This window comes from Ailuropoda melanoleuca, chromosome 6 (genome assembly GCF_002007445.2).
Source record: "Ailuropoda melanoleuca isolate Jingjing chromosome 6, ASM200744v2, whole genome shotgun sequence".
Lineage (NCBI taxonomy): Eukaryota > Metazoa > Chordata > Mammalia > Carnivora > Ursidae > Ailuropoda > Ailuropoda melanoleuca.
The window spans coordinates 76,845,697-76,860,517 of NC_048223.1; the positions used below are offsets into that span (position 1 = coordinate 76,845,697).

General features: G+C 39.5%; 1 protein-coding gene across 3 annotated transcripts in view; it reads right to left on the minus strand.

Annotated features, from left to right (window-relative positions):
- Positions 1–1,033: 1,033 nt before the first annotated feature.
- Positions 1,034–14,821, minus strand: part of CFAP70 (cilia and flagella associated protein 70) — an 89,743-nt gene continuing 75,955 nt past the window's right edge. For all 3 annotated transcript variants that reach the window (XM_034662685.1, XM_002920403.4, XM_034662684.1), the window contains exons 26-28: positions 12,273–12,374; positions 3,192–3,239; positions 1,034–1,170 (exon numbers count right to left, since the gene is read on the minus strand). In XM_034662685.1, coding sequence (XP_034518576.1) covers positions 1,090–1,170; positions 3,192–3,239; positions 12,273–12,374 — 231 coding nt within the window. In that variant the 3' untranslated portion in view covers positions 1,034–1,089. The remainder of the gene's footprint in view (positions 1,171–3,191; positions 3,240–12,272; positions 12,375–14,821) is intronic.

Sequence of the window (14,821 nt, forward strand, 5' to 3'; positions counted from 1 at the left end):
GAGAACTCCTGGCTGAAAGGGCGCTGTCCTGCCCCCGGGAAGCTCGCAGTCGCGTGGAGAGATACGCTGAGTTTACACCGGAGTTAGTAAAGGTGGTCCGTACACAGTACTGGCGGAGCAGAGGACAAGGCGAACCTGAAACTTCCTTGGTGCCTCAGGCTTAGAGGGCAGGAAGACTTCATAAATTTTAGAAGTAGAGTTAGAACCAAGACTATACACGGGCTATAAGTGAGTGTAGGGTTTATTTTATTCTTCTGTGTTTATTAATATACCTCCCACCTTCCCTCCTGTTCTCCCACCTCCCTCCTATTCTCTGCACCTTCTTTAAAAAATTAAGGAAGAGGAGTCTTTTTCCTGGTTTTGCTATGCAATGATCCAGGAGGACAGGAGTGATGTATGGTTCCTTTGTCATCTTTAGCCCTAGAATACTGGCCTCAGTCGAGAAGAGTTTTGCATCTATTATAATAAGTTAATGGACTCTTCTTGGAGTCCCTGTGATTTAGATTCATGAAGATACCCGTGGTTAGAGGTAGTCAGTACCTCCGCCTTCAGCAAAGACTGCTCTGTTCAGCTATGTTCCCCATTGGATCCAAAGGGTCTGGCTACAACTAACGTGTTTGTTCTAACACAGTGACCCAGCATAGCAGTCTTCCTTTAGGTCCACCTTAGAAATTAATGCCTTAATTCTCAAGTTCCAGGAAGTGAACCTAACCAGAGACCTTAGCAGTTGCCTTCCAGGAATGACCTGATAAGCTTTTACCAGAAACCCTAATAATGAACCCGCTTTACTTTAATTATGTAAATAACTATATTCTTTCATATATCTTAGTAGACCTTAATTAACTCCAGAACCACACTGATGAGTTTTTAATCTTTTTCACTTTTTATTGTCATCCAGTTTACTGTCAACCTGTAAAATATCCAGTAATAGCCATCCAGTAAAATAGCCAATGGAAATAAAAGAATGGGTTTCTGTTTATGGTATTTTCCATCCCCAGACATCATATGGTGAAATGCCCGGGGCTTAATCTCTCTGGGAAGGAAAGGAGCTCAGAGTCCCACACAGAATATTCTTCAGCTGGAAGGATGTCAGAAAGATGGATTTCCAAAGCCAACCGTCTCCTGTACCATGTGGATCTCTGCAAGCAGAGTCTTATCTTTTAGTTTAAGCTGCATAAGAAGAAGGAAGGGGAGGATACGTATCATACCTGATATACCTATGTGGAGACCCCTCATTTACTGAGCCACAGTTAAAGAATATAGTTCCTTGGCATGAAATTGGGCTCTTCCTATATTCCCTATTTCATGGCAACTCCATTAAAAGACCTCAGAACGTTGTGCTGATTACATGGACATATTCACTTTATGAAACTTCAAGTAGTATGAACATTTACAATTTGTGTATTTTTTTGTTAAGCAACATTAATAAAGTATTTTTAAAAGAATTCACATCATCACCCAGTCTATCTTGACTACAATATTCCAATTTGGCAAGTTACAGGAATTAAAGACACACAAAACAAAAATAATAGATCTGAATTTATTTTTAGCCTCTAAATGTGTAGTAGAGATATCTAGTTGCCTACTGAATACCCACTCTCCTTTCTTTGTAACAAAATCTTCATTTCTTTTCAGGGCAGGAATGCAGCCAGCTAAAAAGCTTCATTTCCTTCTTCCCTTAGAGCTAGGGGTAGTCTTATGACCAGTTGTGGCCAGTGGAATGTAATGTAAGCTAAAGTCATTGCTGCTGCTGCTTTTTTTTTTTTTTTTTTGAAAGTAGATACTTTTCTCTGGAAATGATTTTCTTTACCATCAAATTCACATGTACTTGTGAATTAAACATCTTTATTTTTTATGAGTATACTTGACACACCATGTTTTGGGTGTACACCATGTTTTGGGTGTACAACATAGTGGTTTTAAGTCTATACGTTACGCTGTGCTCACAAGTATAGCTATCATCCGTCACCACACAACACTATTACAATAACATTGACCATATTCCCTATGCTATATCTTTTATTCCCATAAAGTCATTGCTTCTTAAAGGGAGGTGAAATAGCTAGTGTATCCTCTTTGTTCTTCCTCCCTTTTGTTCTTTATTGTGCCTGAAACATGTATATGGTAACTTGAGCTACAATGGCTGTCTTGCAACTATGAAGGATGGGAACTGCACGCTATGATTGGCGGAGCAGAAAGACAGAGTTTGGGTCTCTGGTGACATTGTGGAACTCTGGTACCAGCCCTGGGCTTTTCATTAGATGAGAAAAATAAAACTAATTTGTTTAAGCCACTAATTTGAACTGTAATTCATAACAGAATAGACCGGGGGTTGGCAGATTACTGCTCATGAGCCAAATCTAGCTTGCTGTTTTTGTTAAGTAAAGTTTTATTTGAAACACAACCATGCTTATTTGTTTATGTATTGTCTATGGTTCCTTTTGTACTCAAGGGCAGAGGGTAGTAGACACAATTGAGACAATTTGGCCCACAAAGCCTAAAATATTATTTTGCCCTTTACGCAAAGTTTGCTGACCAATACCTTCAGTCTGTACATGAGGAAAATGAGGCTCAAAGAAAACATAGTAGATTTAGTGGCAAAACTATGACCATAATTCAGGTCTTCTGACTCCTAGGCCACCTGTCTTTCCATTAACCAAATCTCTAAAAGGTAGAACCGCCCCCCCCCCCGCCAACACTTGTGCTCTCTCTCTAGCTCTGCTCTCTCTCTCTCACTCAAATAAAATCTTTTTTAAAAAGGTGGGGGGTGCCTGGGTGGTTCGGTTGGTTGGACGTATGCCTTTGTCTCCAGTCGTGATCCGGGGTTCCTGGGATCGAGCCCTACATGGGGCTCCCTGCTTAGCAGGGAGCTGGTTCTCCTCCTCCCTCTGCCCCACCCCAGCTCGTGCTCTCTCTGTCGTGCTCTCTCTGTCTTTCTCTCTCTCTCTCTCTCAAATAAATAAAATCTTAAAAAAAAAGAGGTAGAAAAAAAATCCCTCATAGTAATATGTGGGTTATTCCAAACCCAGCAGCCCTATGATAATGGCAAAGATGATAAGAAAAGCCTCTAAAAAAATATGCACATCATGAAATGATAGAATGCTGTAAAGTCCTGAATTAAGCCAGCATCTTCTTCCCAGTTTCCCAACCTGAGTACAGTACAGAAAACAGCAGAGGCACCTGCATCATACCTTCGTCGTGTACTTATAGGCCTGCTCTGCTTCCAGTTGCCGTCCAGCCTGAAAAAAAGAGCAGCAGCTGGTTATAATGACATATCATAAACATTATGGTGGGAAATCAGGTTGCCACAAACATTTCTACCAAAAGAGAGGACTCCATACCTTCTTAATTAAGAACCTCTGAATTCAAAAGGGAAGCAGGAAAACGAAAGGTGATAAGGAAAAGCAGGTATTCATATATATATATATACACACACACACATATCATGTATATATATATATATCATGTATATATATAGCTTCCATATATCTCTCATATATATCTCATATCTATAATATATATACATACACACACACACACACATACATATACATATATTCTTTGTTTCAAAAAGCTTAAGGAAGGGTGCCTGGGTGGCTCAGTCTGTTAAGCGTCCGACTCTTGAACTTAGGTCTTGATCTCAGGGTCCTGAGTTTAAGCCCTGCATTGGGTTCCATGTTGGGCATGGAGTCTACATTAAAAAAATAATAATAAAAAAATAATAAAATTTTAAAAATGAAAAAAAAAAGCTTAAAGATAACTTAGTTTCTCATTCCCCCCCACCGAAATCTCAGGATTGAAGCCATTCTGTTAATAATAGCTAAAACATATATAATGTTTACTCTGTGATTTACATTTACATTTAATTGTTTACATTGTTTTAAGTGCTTTACATACTTTCATTCCTAATCCTCAAAACAACTCAAGGAGGAAACCTGTTATTTATAATTCTATGTTTATAGATGGAAATACCTAGGCACAGAGAGGATAAATAACTTCCCACGGTTATGAAGATAGTAACTGGAGGAGTCAGATTTTAAAACAATGCGGCCTGGCTTCAGAGCCCAAGTTTTTAACTACTACACTTTATCCTGTCTCTATGCATTAGAAAAAGCAGATACTGGGGGCGCCTGGGTGGCACAGCAGTTAAGCGTCTGCCTTCGGCTCAGGGCGTGATCCCGGCGTTGTGGGATCGAGCCCCATATCAGGCTCCTCTGCTATGAGCCTGCTTCTTCCTCTCCCACTCCCCCTGCTTGTGTTCCAAACAATATATGCACCTTAATTTAAAAACACTTTATTGCTAAAAAATGTTAACCATCATCTGAGAGTTTTCAGTGAGTTGTAATCTTTTTGCTGGTGGAGGGTCTTGCCTTAATGTTGATGGCTGCTAGCAGATCAAGGTGAGGGTTGGTAAAGTTTGGGGTGGCTGTAGCAATTTCTTAAAATAAGATAGTGATGAAGTTTACCACATCAATTGACTCTTCCTTTCATGAATGATTTCTCTGTAGTATGCAATGCTGTTTGACAGCATTTTACCCACAGTATAACTTCTTTCAAAATTGGGATCAATCCTCTCAAACCCTGCCACTGCTTTATCAACTAAATTTATATAATATTCTAAATCCTCTATTGTTATTTCAACTACCTTCACAGCATCTTTACCAGGAGTAGATTTCATCTCAAGAAACCACTTCCTTTGCTCATTCATAAGAAGCAACTCCTCATCCGTGAATTTTTTCATGAGATTACAGCAATTCAGTCACATCATCAGGCTCCACTTCTAATTTTAGTTATTTCCACCAAATCTGCATTTTCTTCCTCCAGTGAAGACTTGAACTCCTCAAAATCATCCATGAGGACTGTGGTCAACTTCCAAACTTCTGCAAATGTTGATATTTAGATCTCTTCATCTGAATCACTAATGTTCTTAATGAAATTGAGAATGGTGAATCCTGGACTCCAGAAGGTTTTCAATTTACTTCGCCCAGGTCCACCAGAGGAACCATTATGTATGGCAGCTATAGCTTTAAAAAAAAATGAATTTCTTAAATAATAAGGCTTGAAAGTCAAAGTGACTCCTTGATCTATTGGCTGCAGAATGGATGTTGTGTTAGCAGGGATAAAAAAATAATCTCATTGTATATCTCCATTAGAGTTCTTGGGTGACCAGGTGCATTGTCAATGAGCAGTAACATTTTTAAAGGATTTTTTTTTTCTGAGCAATAGGTCTCAACAGCGTGCTTAAAATATTCAGTAAACTGTGTTGTAAACAGATGTCATCCCAGACTTCGTTGTTCCATTTGTAGAGCACAGGCAGAGTAGATATAGCATAATTTTTAAGGGCCCTAGGATTTTCAGAATGGTAAATGAACACTGGCTTCAACTTAAAATCACCAGTCACAATTATCCCCTAACAAAAAAGTCAGCCTGTCCTTTGAAGCTTTGAGGCCAGGCATTGACCTCTCTCTAGGTATGAAAGTCATAGATGGCATCTTCTTCCAATATACAGCTTTTTCATCTACACTGAAAATCTGTTCTTTAATGTAGTCGCCTTCATGAATTATCTTAGCTAGTTTCCACATCAGCACTTCCTGCTTCATCTTGCACTTTTATGTTATGGAGATGGATTCTTTCCTTAAACCTCGTGAACCAAGCTCTGGTAGCCTCAAACTTTTTTTTCTGCAGCTTCCTCCCTTCTCTCAATGTTCATAGAACTGAAGAGAGTTAGGGCCTTGCTCTGGAATAGGCTTTGGCTTAAGGGAATATTGTGACTGGCTCGATCTATCCACTAAAACTTTCTCTGTATCAGATAAAAAGGCTCTTTTGCTTTCTTATCATTCGTGTGTTCACAGGAGCAGCACTTTCAAAAAATTATCTGAGAGAGAGCATGAGCAGGGTGTAGGGGCAGAGGGAGAAAGAGAAGTAGACTCCATACTGAACAGGGAGCCCGAATCAAGTCTTAATCCCAGGATACTGGGATCATGACCTGAGCTGAAGGTAGATGCTTAATCAACTGAACCACCCAGGTGCCAAGGAGAAGCACTTTTAACTTCCTTCAAAAACGCTTCTGTTGCATTCATCACTTGGCTAGCTGGCACAAAAGACATAGCTTTTGGGCTCTCTCAGCTTTTGACATACCTTCCTCACTATCCTTAATACCTTCTAGCTTTTGATTTAACGTGAGAGCGCACAACTCTTCCTTTCACTTGAACATTTAGAGGCTACTTTAGGGTTATCAACTGGCCTAATTTCAATACTGTTGTTTTTCATAGAATAGGGAGGCCCAAGGAAAGAGAGAGACATGGGAAACAGCCAGTCAGTAGGGCAGTCAGAACACAACAATATTTATAAAATAAGTTCACATCGTATACGGACACAGTTTGATAGTAACATCAACGTTCATTGATCACAGATCACCATAAAAAATATAATAATGAAAAAGTTTGAAATATTTTGAGAATTATTAAAATGCAACACACAAAGACATGAACTGAGCAAATGCCGTTGGAAAAATGGTGCTGATAGACAGACTGGCTTATCACAGGGTTGTCATAAACCTTCCTACCTTTAAAAAAACAGAATGTCTATAAAGTACAATAAAATGAGGTATGCTGTAGTATTGAATAGACATGATGATAGTAGGGATCTTTGTCTTATTCCTGACTTTCAAATAAATGTTTCTAGACTTAGGAGTCCAAGATGGTAGAAGAGTAGGAGACCTTAATTTCAGCTGGTCCCAGGAATTCAGCCATCTGGAAGAAAGAGATGCATTCCTAGAGACATATAAACTACCAAAACTGAAACAGGAAGAAATAGAAAACCTGAACAGACCCATCACCAGCAAGGAAATTGAAGCAGTAATCAAAAACCTCCCAACAAACAAGAGACCAGGGCCTGATGGCTTCCCAGGGGAATTTTATCAAACATTTAAAGAAGAATAAATACCTATTCTTCTGAAACTGTTCCAAAAAATAGAAAAGGAAGACAAACTTCCAAAGTCTTTCCATGAGGCCAGCATTACCTCGATTCCAAAACCAGACAAAGACCACACAAAAGAGGAGAATTATAGACCAATATCCCTGATGAATATGGATGCAAAAATTCTCACCAAAAGAGTAGCCAAAAGGATCCAACAGTACATTAAAAGAATTATTCACCACGACCAAGTGGGATTTATTCTTGGGCTGCAACTGTGGTTCAATATCCACAAATTAATCAATGTGATACATTACATAAATAAAAGAAAGGACAAGAACCATATGATCCTCTCAATAGACGCAGAAAAAAGCATCTGACAAAGTACAGCATTCTTTCTTGATTAAAACTCTTCACAATATAGGGAAAGAAGGAACTTACCTCAATATCATAAAAGCCCTATATGAAAAGCTCACAGCAAATATAATTCTCAATGGGGAAAAAACAGAGCTTTTCCCCTAAGGTCAGGGACAGCAGGGATGTCCACTATCACCACTGCTGTTCAACATAGTACTAGAAGTCCTAGCCTCAGCAATCAAACAACAGAAAGAAATAAACGGCATCCAAATCAGCAAAGAAGAAGTCAAACTCTCACTCTTTGAAGATGACATGATAGTCTACGTGTAAAACCCAAGACTCCACCCCAAAATTGCTAGAACTCATACAGGAACTCAGCAAAGTGGTAGGATATAAAATCAATACACAGAAATCAGTTACATTTCTATACACTAACAATGAGATAGAAGGAAGAGAAATTAAGGAATCGATCCCATTTACAATTGCACCCAAAACCATAAGATACCTAGGAATAAACCTAATCAAAGAAGCAAAGGATCTGTACTCAGAAAACTATAGAACACTCACAAAAGAAATTGAGGCATACACAAAGAAATGGAAAAACATTCCACACTCATGGATTGGAAGAACAAATATTGTGAAAATGTCTATGCTACCTAGAGATCTATACATTCAATGCAATCCCCATCAAAATACCATCAACTTTCTTCACATAGCTGGAACAAATAATCCTAAAATTTGTATGGAACCAGAAAACAGAAGGGGGAATGAACCATGAGAGACTATGGACTCTGGGAAACAAACTGAGGGTTTCAGAGGGGAGTGGGGTGGGGGACTGGGCTAGGCCGGTGATGGGTATTAAGGAGGGCACGTATTGCATGGAGCACTAGGTGTTATACACACATAATGAATCATGGAACACTTCATCAAAAACTAATGATGTACTGTATGGTGACTAACATAATAAAAATTTTTTTTAAAAAAGCAGTTTATGATTTTGTTAATTCTATTTTGTCCTTGTTTTAAATTTCATTTACTTCTACTCTATTTTTTTTCTTTTCTTTTTTATTGAGATATAATTGACATATTACATTAGTTTCAGGTATGTACTCCTTATTTTCTTGATTATTCCTTCTTTGGTCTTCACTAATTTCTTGATTTAAATATTTAATTCATTGACTTTTCAACTTTCTTTTCTAATAAATGTATTTAAGGCTATATTTTAAGCTCTCCATATTGCTTTAATTATATCCCATAATTCCAAAGTATAGTGATTTTGTTTTGTTTTTTTCATTCCCATTTTAATTATCTACTGAACTTAATGGTTTAAACACAATATATTATTTCTCACAATTCTATGGGCAATCAGGGTCTTTCCTCTGCTGGTTTTTCCTGAAATCACTCATGCAGCTCTAGTCTTCTGAGAATTTGGCTAAGGCTCAAAGGTCCAAGGTGGCCTCACTCAAATAGAGAGGTTAGCTATTGGTGGGGATGCTTCGGTTCTCCAAGTGGACTTTGTGCCTCCTATAGGCTAAACTGGGCTTTTTCACAGGTGATGGTCCCAGCCCTTTAAGAGAACAAGAACAGTAGTTGTAGGGCCTCTACAGGCCTAGACTCAGAACTCACGCAATATCACTTCTATTATATCCCACTGGTCAAAGAAAGTCACAAGTGCAGCTCAAATTCCAAAGGGTGGAGAAATAAGGAGAATCCACCTCTTGATGGGAGGAGTGGCAACACCACATTGCAAAGGGTGTGGACATAATTAAAAAGCATAATTAAATGGGGGCCATTATTATGAAAATCCACCAGGATGTATGTTGATGATTTCTTTTTTTTTTTTTTAAGATTTTATTTATTTATTTGACAGAGATAGAGACAGCCAGCGAGAGAGGGAACACAAACAGGGGGAGTGGGAGAGGAAGAAGCAGGCTCATAGCGGAGGAGCCTGATGTGGGGCTCGATCCCATAACGCCGGGATCACGCCCTGAGCCGAAGGCAGACGCTTAACCGCTGTGCCACCCAGGCGCCCCCTATGTTGATGATTTCTCAATAAAACTGGGGGAAAAATCGGGGCACCTGGGTGGCTCAGTCAGAAGCATCTGACTTCGGCTCAGGTCATGGTCCCAGAGTCCTGGGATCTAGCCCTGCATCTGGCTCTGCCTGTCTGGCTCTACACTCAGCAGGAAGTGGGCTTATCTCTCTACCCGCCCTCCCTCTGCTCCTCCCCCCGCCTTGTGCGCACTCTCTTTCTTTCTCTCTCTCTCAAATAAACAAGTAAAATCTTAAAAAAAAAAAAAAGAAAAGAAAAGAAAACTGGGGAAAAAATCTACTGGGTGGCCTATATTAGTTTTATACTGCTGTGTAACTAATTACCACAAACTCACTGGCTTAAAACAATACATATTTATCATCTCAGTTTCCATAGGTCAGAGTCTGGTATGATTCACAAGGCCAATTATCAAGGTGTCTGCAGAGCGGGGTTCTCATCTGGAATCTACTTCCAAGCACATACAGGTTACTGGCAGAATTCAATCCTTGTACTTGTGGGATAGAGGTCCCCATTTCCTTGCTGGCTGTGAGCAGGGAGTGCTTTCAGCTTCTAGAGTCCACCCACATTCCTTGATATGTGGCCCCTCTCCATCTTCAAGCCAGCAATTGTGTGTTGAATCTTTCTTGTGCTTTGAATTTTTCTGACTTTCCCATTTGCCCCCAGCCAGAAAAAAAACTCTGCTTTTTAAGATTTACCTGATTGGTACAGGCCCACCTAGATAATCTCTATATTTTAAGGTCAACTGATTTGCAACTTTCATTACATCTGCAAAATCCCTTGACAGCAGTACCTATATTTGTATTTGATGGAATAATATTGGTGGAAGGGGGAGGGTCATCTTTAGAATTCTACCTACCACAAGAAATTGTCATATGATTTTCTCTTTGACATATGAATTAATTATAAGTATGAACTCAAGTTTATAAATGTATGTATGTCATCTTTTTTTAAAATTTTATTTATTTGAGAGAGAGAGAGCATGTGTGCGACCACAAGCAGGCAGAGGGGCAGAGGGAGAGGGAGAAAGAGACTCACTGCTGAGCCGGGAGCCAAATGTGGGGCTCAATCCCAGGACCCTGGGATCATGCCCTGAGCCGAAGGCAGATGCTAAACCGACTGAGCCACCCAGGTGCCCCAATCTGGCCTATCTTTCCATTGTTTACTTATAATTTCACTGTAGTGTTATCTATACGCATTTGTAGAATCTCTCTTTGTAGTTTAGCGTATGGTCAACTTTTATGAACAACTCATTTGCACTTGCAAATACAGATTCTCTAATTGTTAAGTGTAGAGTTCTATATTGGTGTTTGAGTTCAATATTGTTAGTTGTTTTTATTCAAATCTTACATGGCCTTAGTTTTTTCCTACTTAATCTAGCAGTTTCTATGGGAAGTGTATTAAAATCTTCCATTTGACTCTCTAGTTTAAAGACGAAGAAATCGAGGTCCAGCCAGTTGAAGTGACTTGCCCAGGATCCCATAGCTAGTTGTGGCAGAGTTGGGGTTAAAACTCAGATATCTCTCAATAAATTTATTCCAAAGATAAGATGCAATAATTTTTATTTTGTTCATTTCTCTTCTAATCACAATACTCCCTGTCAGTTTGATGTTATATTGGCCATTGGAAAACTGAAAGCCACTCTCATTATTCCCCATTTGACCTTAAGCTGCTGTGCAAGTTATTTAGCCAAGTTATTTAAGTATGGGAGAGTTACTTTCCATAGGTAGAGCAGCTATCACAAACTCCCACAATACACCCTATCCAATTTCCCATATATGTCAAGGATAAGCACCCTCAGCCAGCAGTTTAACAGGAAGCAGTGTTTCAGGAAGGCTAGTAGAGCAAAAAACCAGACAATTATAAAGAAGATGCTTTGTAACAATCAGGCCCGTTTTTCAAATGATGGGCTTTCTGGGAAAAATCGCTCTAATCTATCAGAGATTTTTGTTGAATATTCCATTTATGTTTGTTGGTCATCTATTTATGTACCTTTGTAATCCCCCTTTATTTATTTTTTAAAAGATTTATTTATTTTAGAAAGAGAGTTAGTGGGGGATGGGGGAGAGAGAGACAGTATCTCGAGGAGACTCCCCACTGAGTGAGGAGCCCAACACAGGGCTAGATCTCAGGACCCCGAGATCATGACCTGAGCCAAAACCAAAAGTCAGACGCTTAACTGACTGAGCCACTGAGGCGCTCCTAGTCCACCTTTGTTTTTATCAGTGGATTCTTATATAACTTTTCTAGGTCATAAATGACTAATAAAGGTGGAATTCAGAAGTATATATAGGAATTTTTTGTAGACCCAGAGCATAATTTGAATGAGTATACAAGGAATGCATACCAGTGTCCCAGGCTTGAGAGCTCAGGCAGGCCAAGAGGCCTGGAGGAGGGCAGCAGGCAAACAGCGCACCGCCTCCTAGTATGATCTGCCATTTCACTGCACCATCAATCACTGCCCTTGCATGACTCCCCATCCCCATTCATCTTTCCTAACTCCAACCCTAGGCCAGACTCTGATTACCACATCCTTCCTCTTGAGGAAGGATATGCTTGGGATTGGGCTTGGTTAGCGTACCCTGCCTGGGGCCTGCAGAGCCACTTGAAAGTGCCACAGAGAACCCCACCTAACCCAGAACCCTGGCTGGCAATCAGCCCTGGCCTACCTTGCTCCTGCTCACCTGTGACCAATAAGTCCAAATGGCTTGGTCTCATTTTTAGAATCTCCTTTTCAGACAAACACATGTGAGAATATGATTTTTAAGCACATTCCAAGTAGCAGCTTCTCAGACTGGGCCTCTCCTTCCTCATCAGTATAATGACCAAATCTGAAGCTCATTAAACCTCAACTATCATGCATTAATGGCCATCTACCTATCTCTTGCCTTACTTACTTCCTCACCTCTTTGCCCTGAAAGGGCACTGTGTAAGGTTAATAAACACTCACTTTCAAGCTGACCAGAGCCAGATATGCCCATACTTCAGCATTGTAGTTGTTCAACGCATTGGCTTCAGAGAGCGCATCCTCAGCCTCTGTGAGCTCCTCCAGCTTGATAGAAAAAGGAAAGTGTGAGTTAAGTCAGAGCAGTTTTCCCTTAAGCCAGATGGAGTCAGTTTAGCTGAAAACATTATGTCCAAATAACATGGGTAATGTGACCTATATAAACAGTTTAGCTCAAAACTTTTTCTTCAAACAACATTTTATGTGTTAGCCCAATCTAGGAACCTGTTAAGAGAAGAATTGCTCGGATTAAAAAGCCAAGTAGAGAAATCTGGAGTCCTGCCTGTTAGGCTCTCAACTTACACCCCTCTCTTCCTCCTTCCCTCTATAGCAGTTCCATCAGGGCAACCATGAACCATGGAACTTCGGATGCCAGGACTGGAAAACCAGAAGTATTCGCTACCGTGCGTGCATTGTTCAGTGATTTCCCCATACACAGTAGGCTGTCCAATACATTTGTTGTTTTTTCCTTTACATTGTGCATCCCTTTCTTAAGGTTAAAGTCCTATTAGCCTGTCAAAATACTAATATTACTTATTAATAGCACAATCTTGAGCAATCAATACAATATTCAGGCTCTAGAATGCTCCCCGAGCTCTGGACATATGGATATCATTGCTGCTTCCTAAAAGTGAGTTTGCTTTGGAAAATCTTCCAAAAGATCACCGAAGGAAGAAATAAGGCACTCCTCTCCCCAATATAGTAGCTCTTCATCTTTTCTGTTTGAAAAGAAAATTATGGGTTTCTAGGCCTGAAACAATATGAAGAATGGCCTTTCAGCAATGCCATACTTTGGTCTACACTTTAAATGTCTCTAAACTATTGATTCAATATTCAATCAATGTGCTGATTCATTATTTAACCAATATCATTCAATCAATGTTACTCAATCAATTATACTTGCTAAGGATTTCTTCTGTGACAGGTAGCATGTTAGGTACTTTGAATAAAAAGATAAAATACAACCTCCCAAAGAGTTCACTAACAGATATGTAAACAAATAAAACAAAATGAAAACCCAAACACATAAACAGTTCCAATACAGAATAAATATTTCTATAATAAAAGCATATATAGATCTAGAGGAGGGACATAGGAAAACGGGAATAATTGTACCCTGGAATTAAAGGATAGCCTCCGAGAGGAATATTACTAAAGTGAATCCTGAAGGACAAATAGGAGTTTATTAGCTATACAAGGTGAAGAAAGGCATTCCTGGTAAAATGAATATCATATGAAGGCATGGAGGCATAAGAGAGTGTGGTGTGGTCAGGAAACTCTTAAGTATGCTTGTGGGGCTGGAGAAAAGAGAGAGAGATTAGGGAAAATAAAGTAAGTGATAAAACAAAGAATTAGGCACCGGATCATATATATTTATTCAAAGGAATGTGAACTTTATTCTGAAACAAGGGGTAGCCATTAAAGAGTTTAAGTGGGGGAGTAACACATTATTTGCATATTTTAAGGACCACTTGGATAACAATGTGGGAGATGGATTAAGGTAGGACAGGAAATGGTGCTAGCAGATAAAGAAAGGATGAGGTTTGAATTGGAGCTATAAAAATAGGGATGGAGAGGAGACAATAGACTCAAGAGACATTTAGGAGACAAAATCAATAGGATATTTGATGCCTAATTAAAAGTAACAGGAGAAATAGACTAGGATACCTTTGAAGTTTTTGGCTTGGTTGATTAGCTTCATCACAGTCCCATTCACCAAGACATGGAATACAGGAGAAGGTGTAGGCTTAAGGAATGTGAGAATCCTTCAGGGTTAAGTTAGGTTATATTTCAGTTATGCACATTTTAAGGTGTCTAGGGAACCAAGAAAATGGAGCTGCCCATTATACTGTTTGATATAAGGGTCAGAAACTTGAAGTGTTACGCATTAAAGGTTTAGAATTCATTAGGGCACAGGTGGTATTTAAGGCCACTGGGGTCGATGTATTTTTTTCTTAGGGTGAATAAATACAGTGACAGAAGAGGGCTGACTATAGGACCTGGGGGGCCCAACAGTTATGGTGGGTAAAAGAGTAGGAGCCAGCAAAAAAGGCTGAGAAAGAGGTACCAGAGAAGAAGGCATAGAACTAGAAGGATGTGAATGAAGTATTGTGAAAGTCAAGGGAGGAGAGGGCTTCAGGAAGAAAGTAGTCAACAGGGTTAAGCGCCAGAAATTCATCTGTCTCTGGCATTTAGCGATTAGGATGTTAAGGGAACTTCTGTCAGAAGTGTCAGTAAGGTGGTAAGGGTAAAGTGGTAAAGTAGTAAGCCTGATTGCAATGAAGTGAAAGGTAAATGGGACCAGGGATATGAACAGATAATTCATAAGTAAAGAGATATGTGTATCACATATTTCAACCTCATTACTGATGAAAATGCAAATTAAGATACCTATCAAGTTGTCAAATGATAATGCCCATTTTTTATAAGATAACAGTGAAATGTGCTCTCATACCTCCTGGCAGAGTATAAATCAGTATACACCCTTTCTAGAA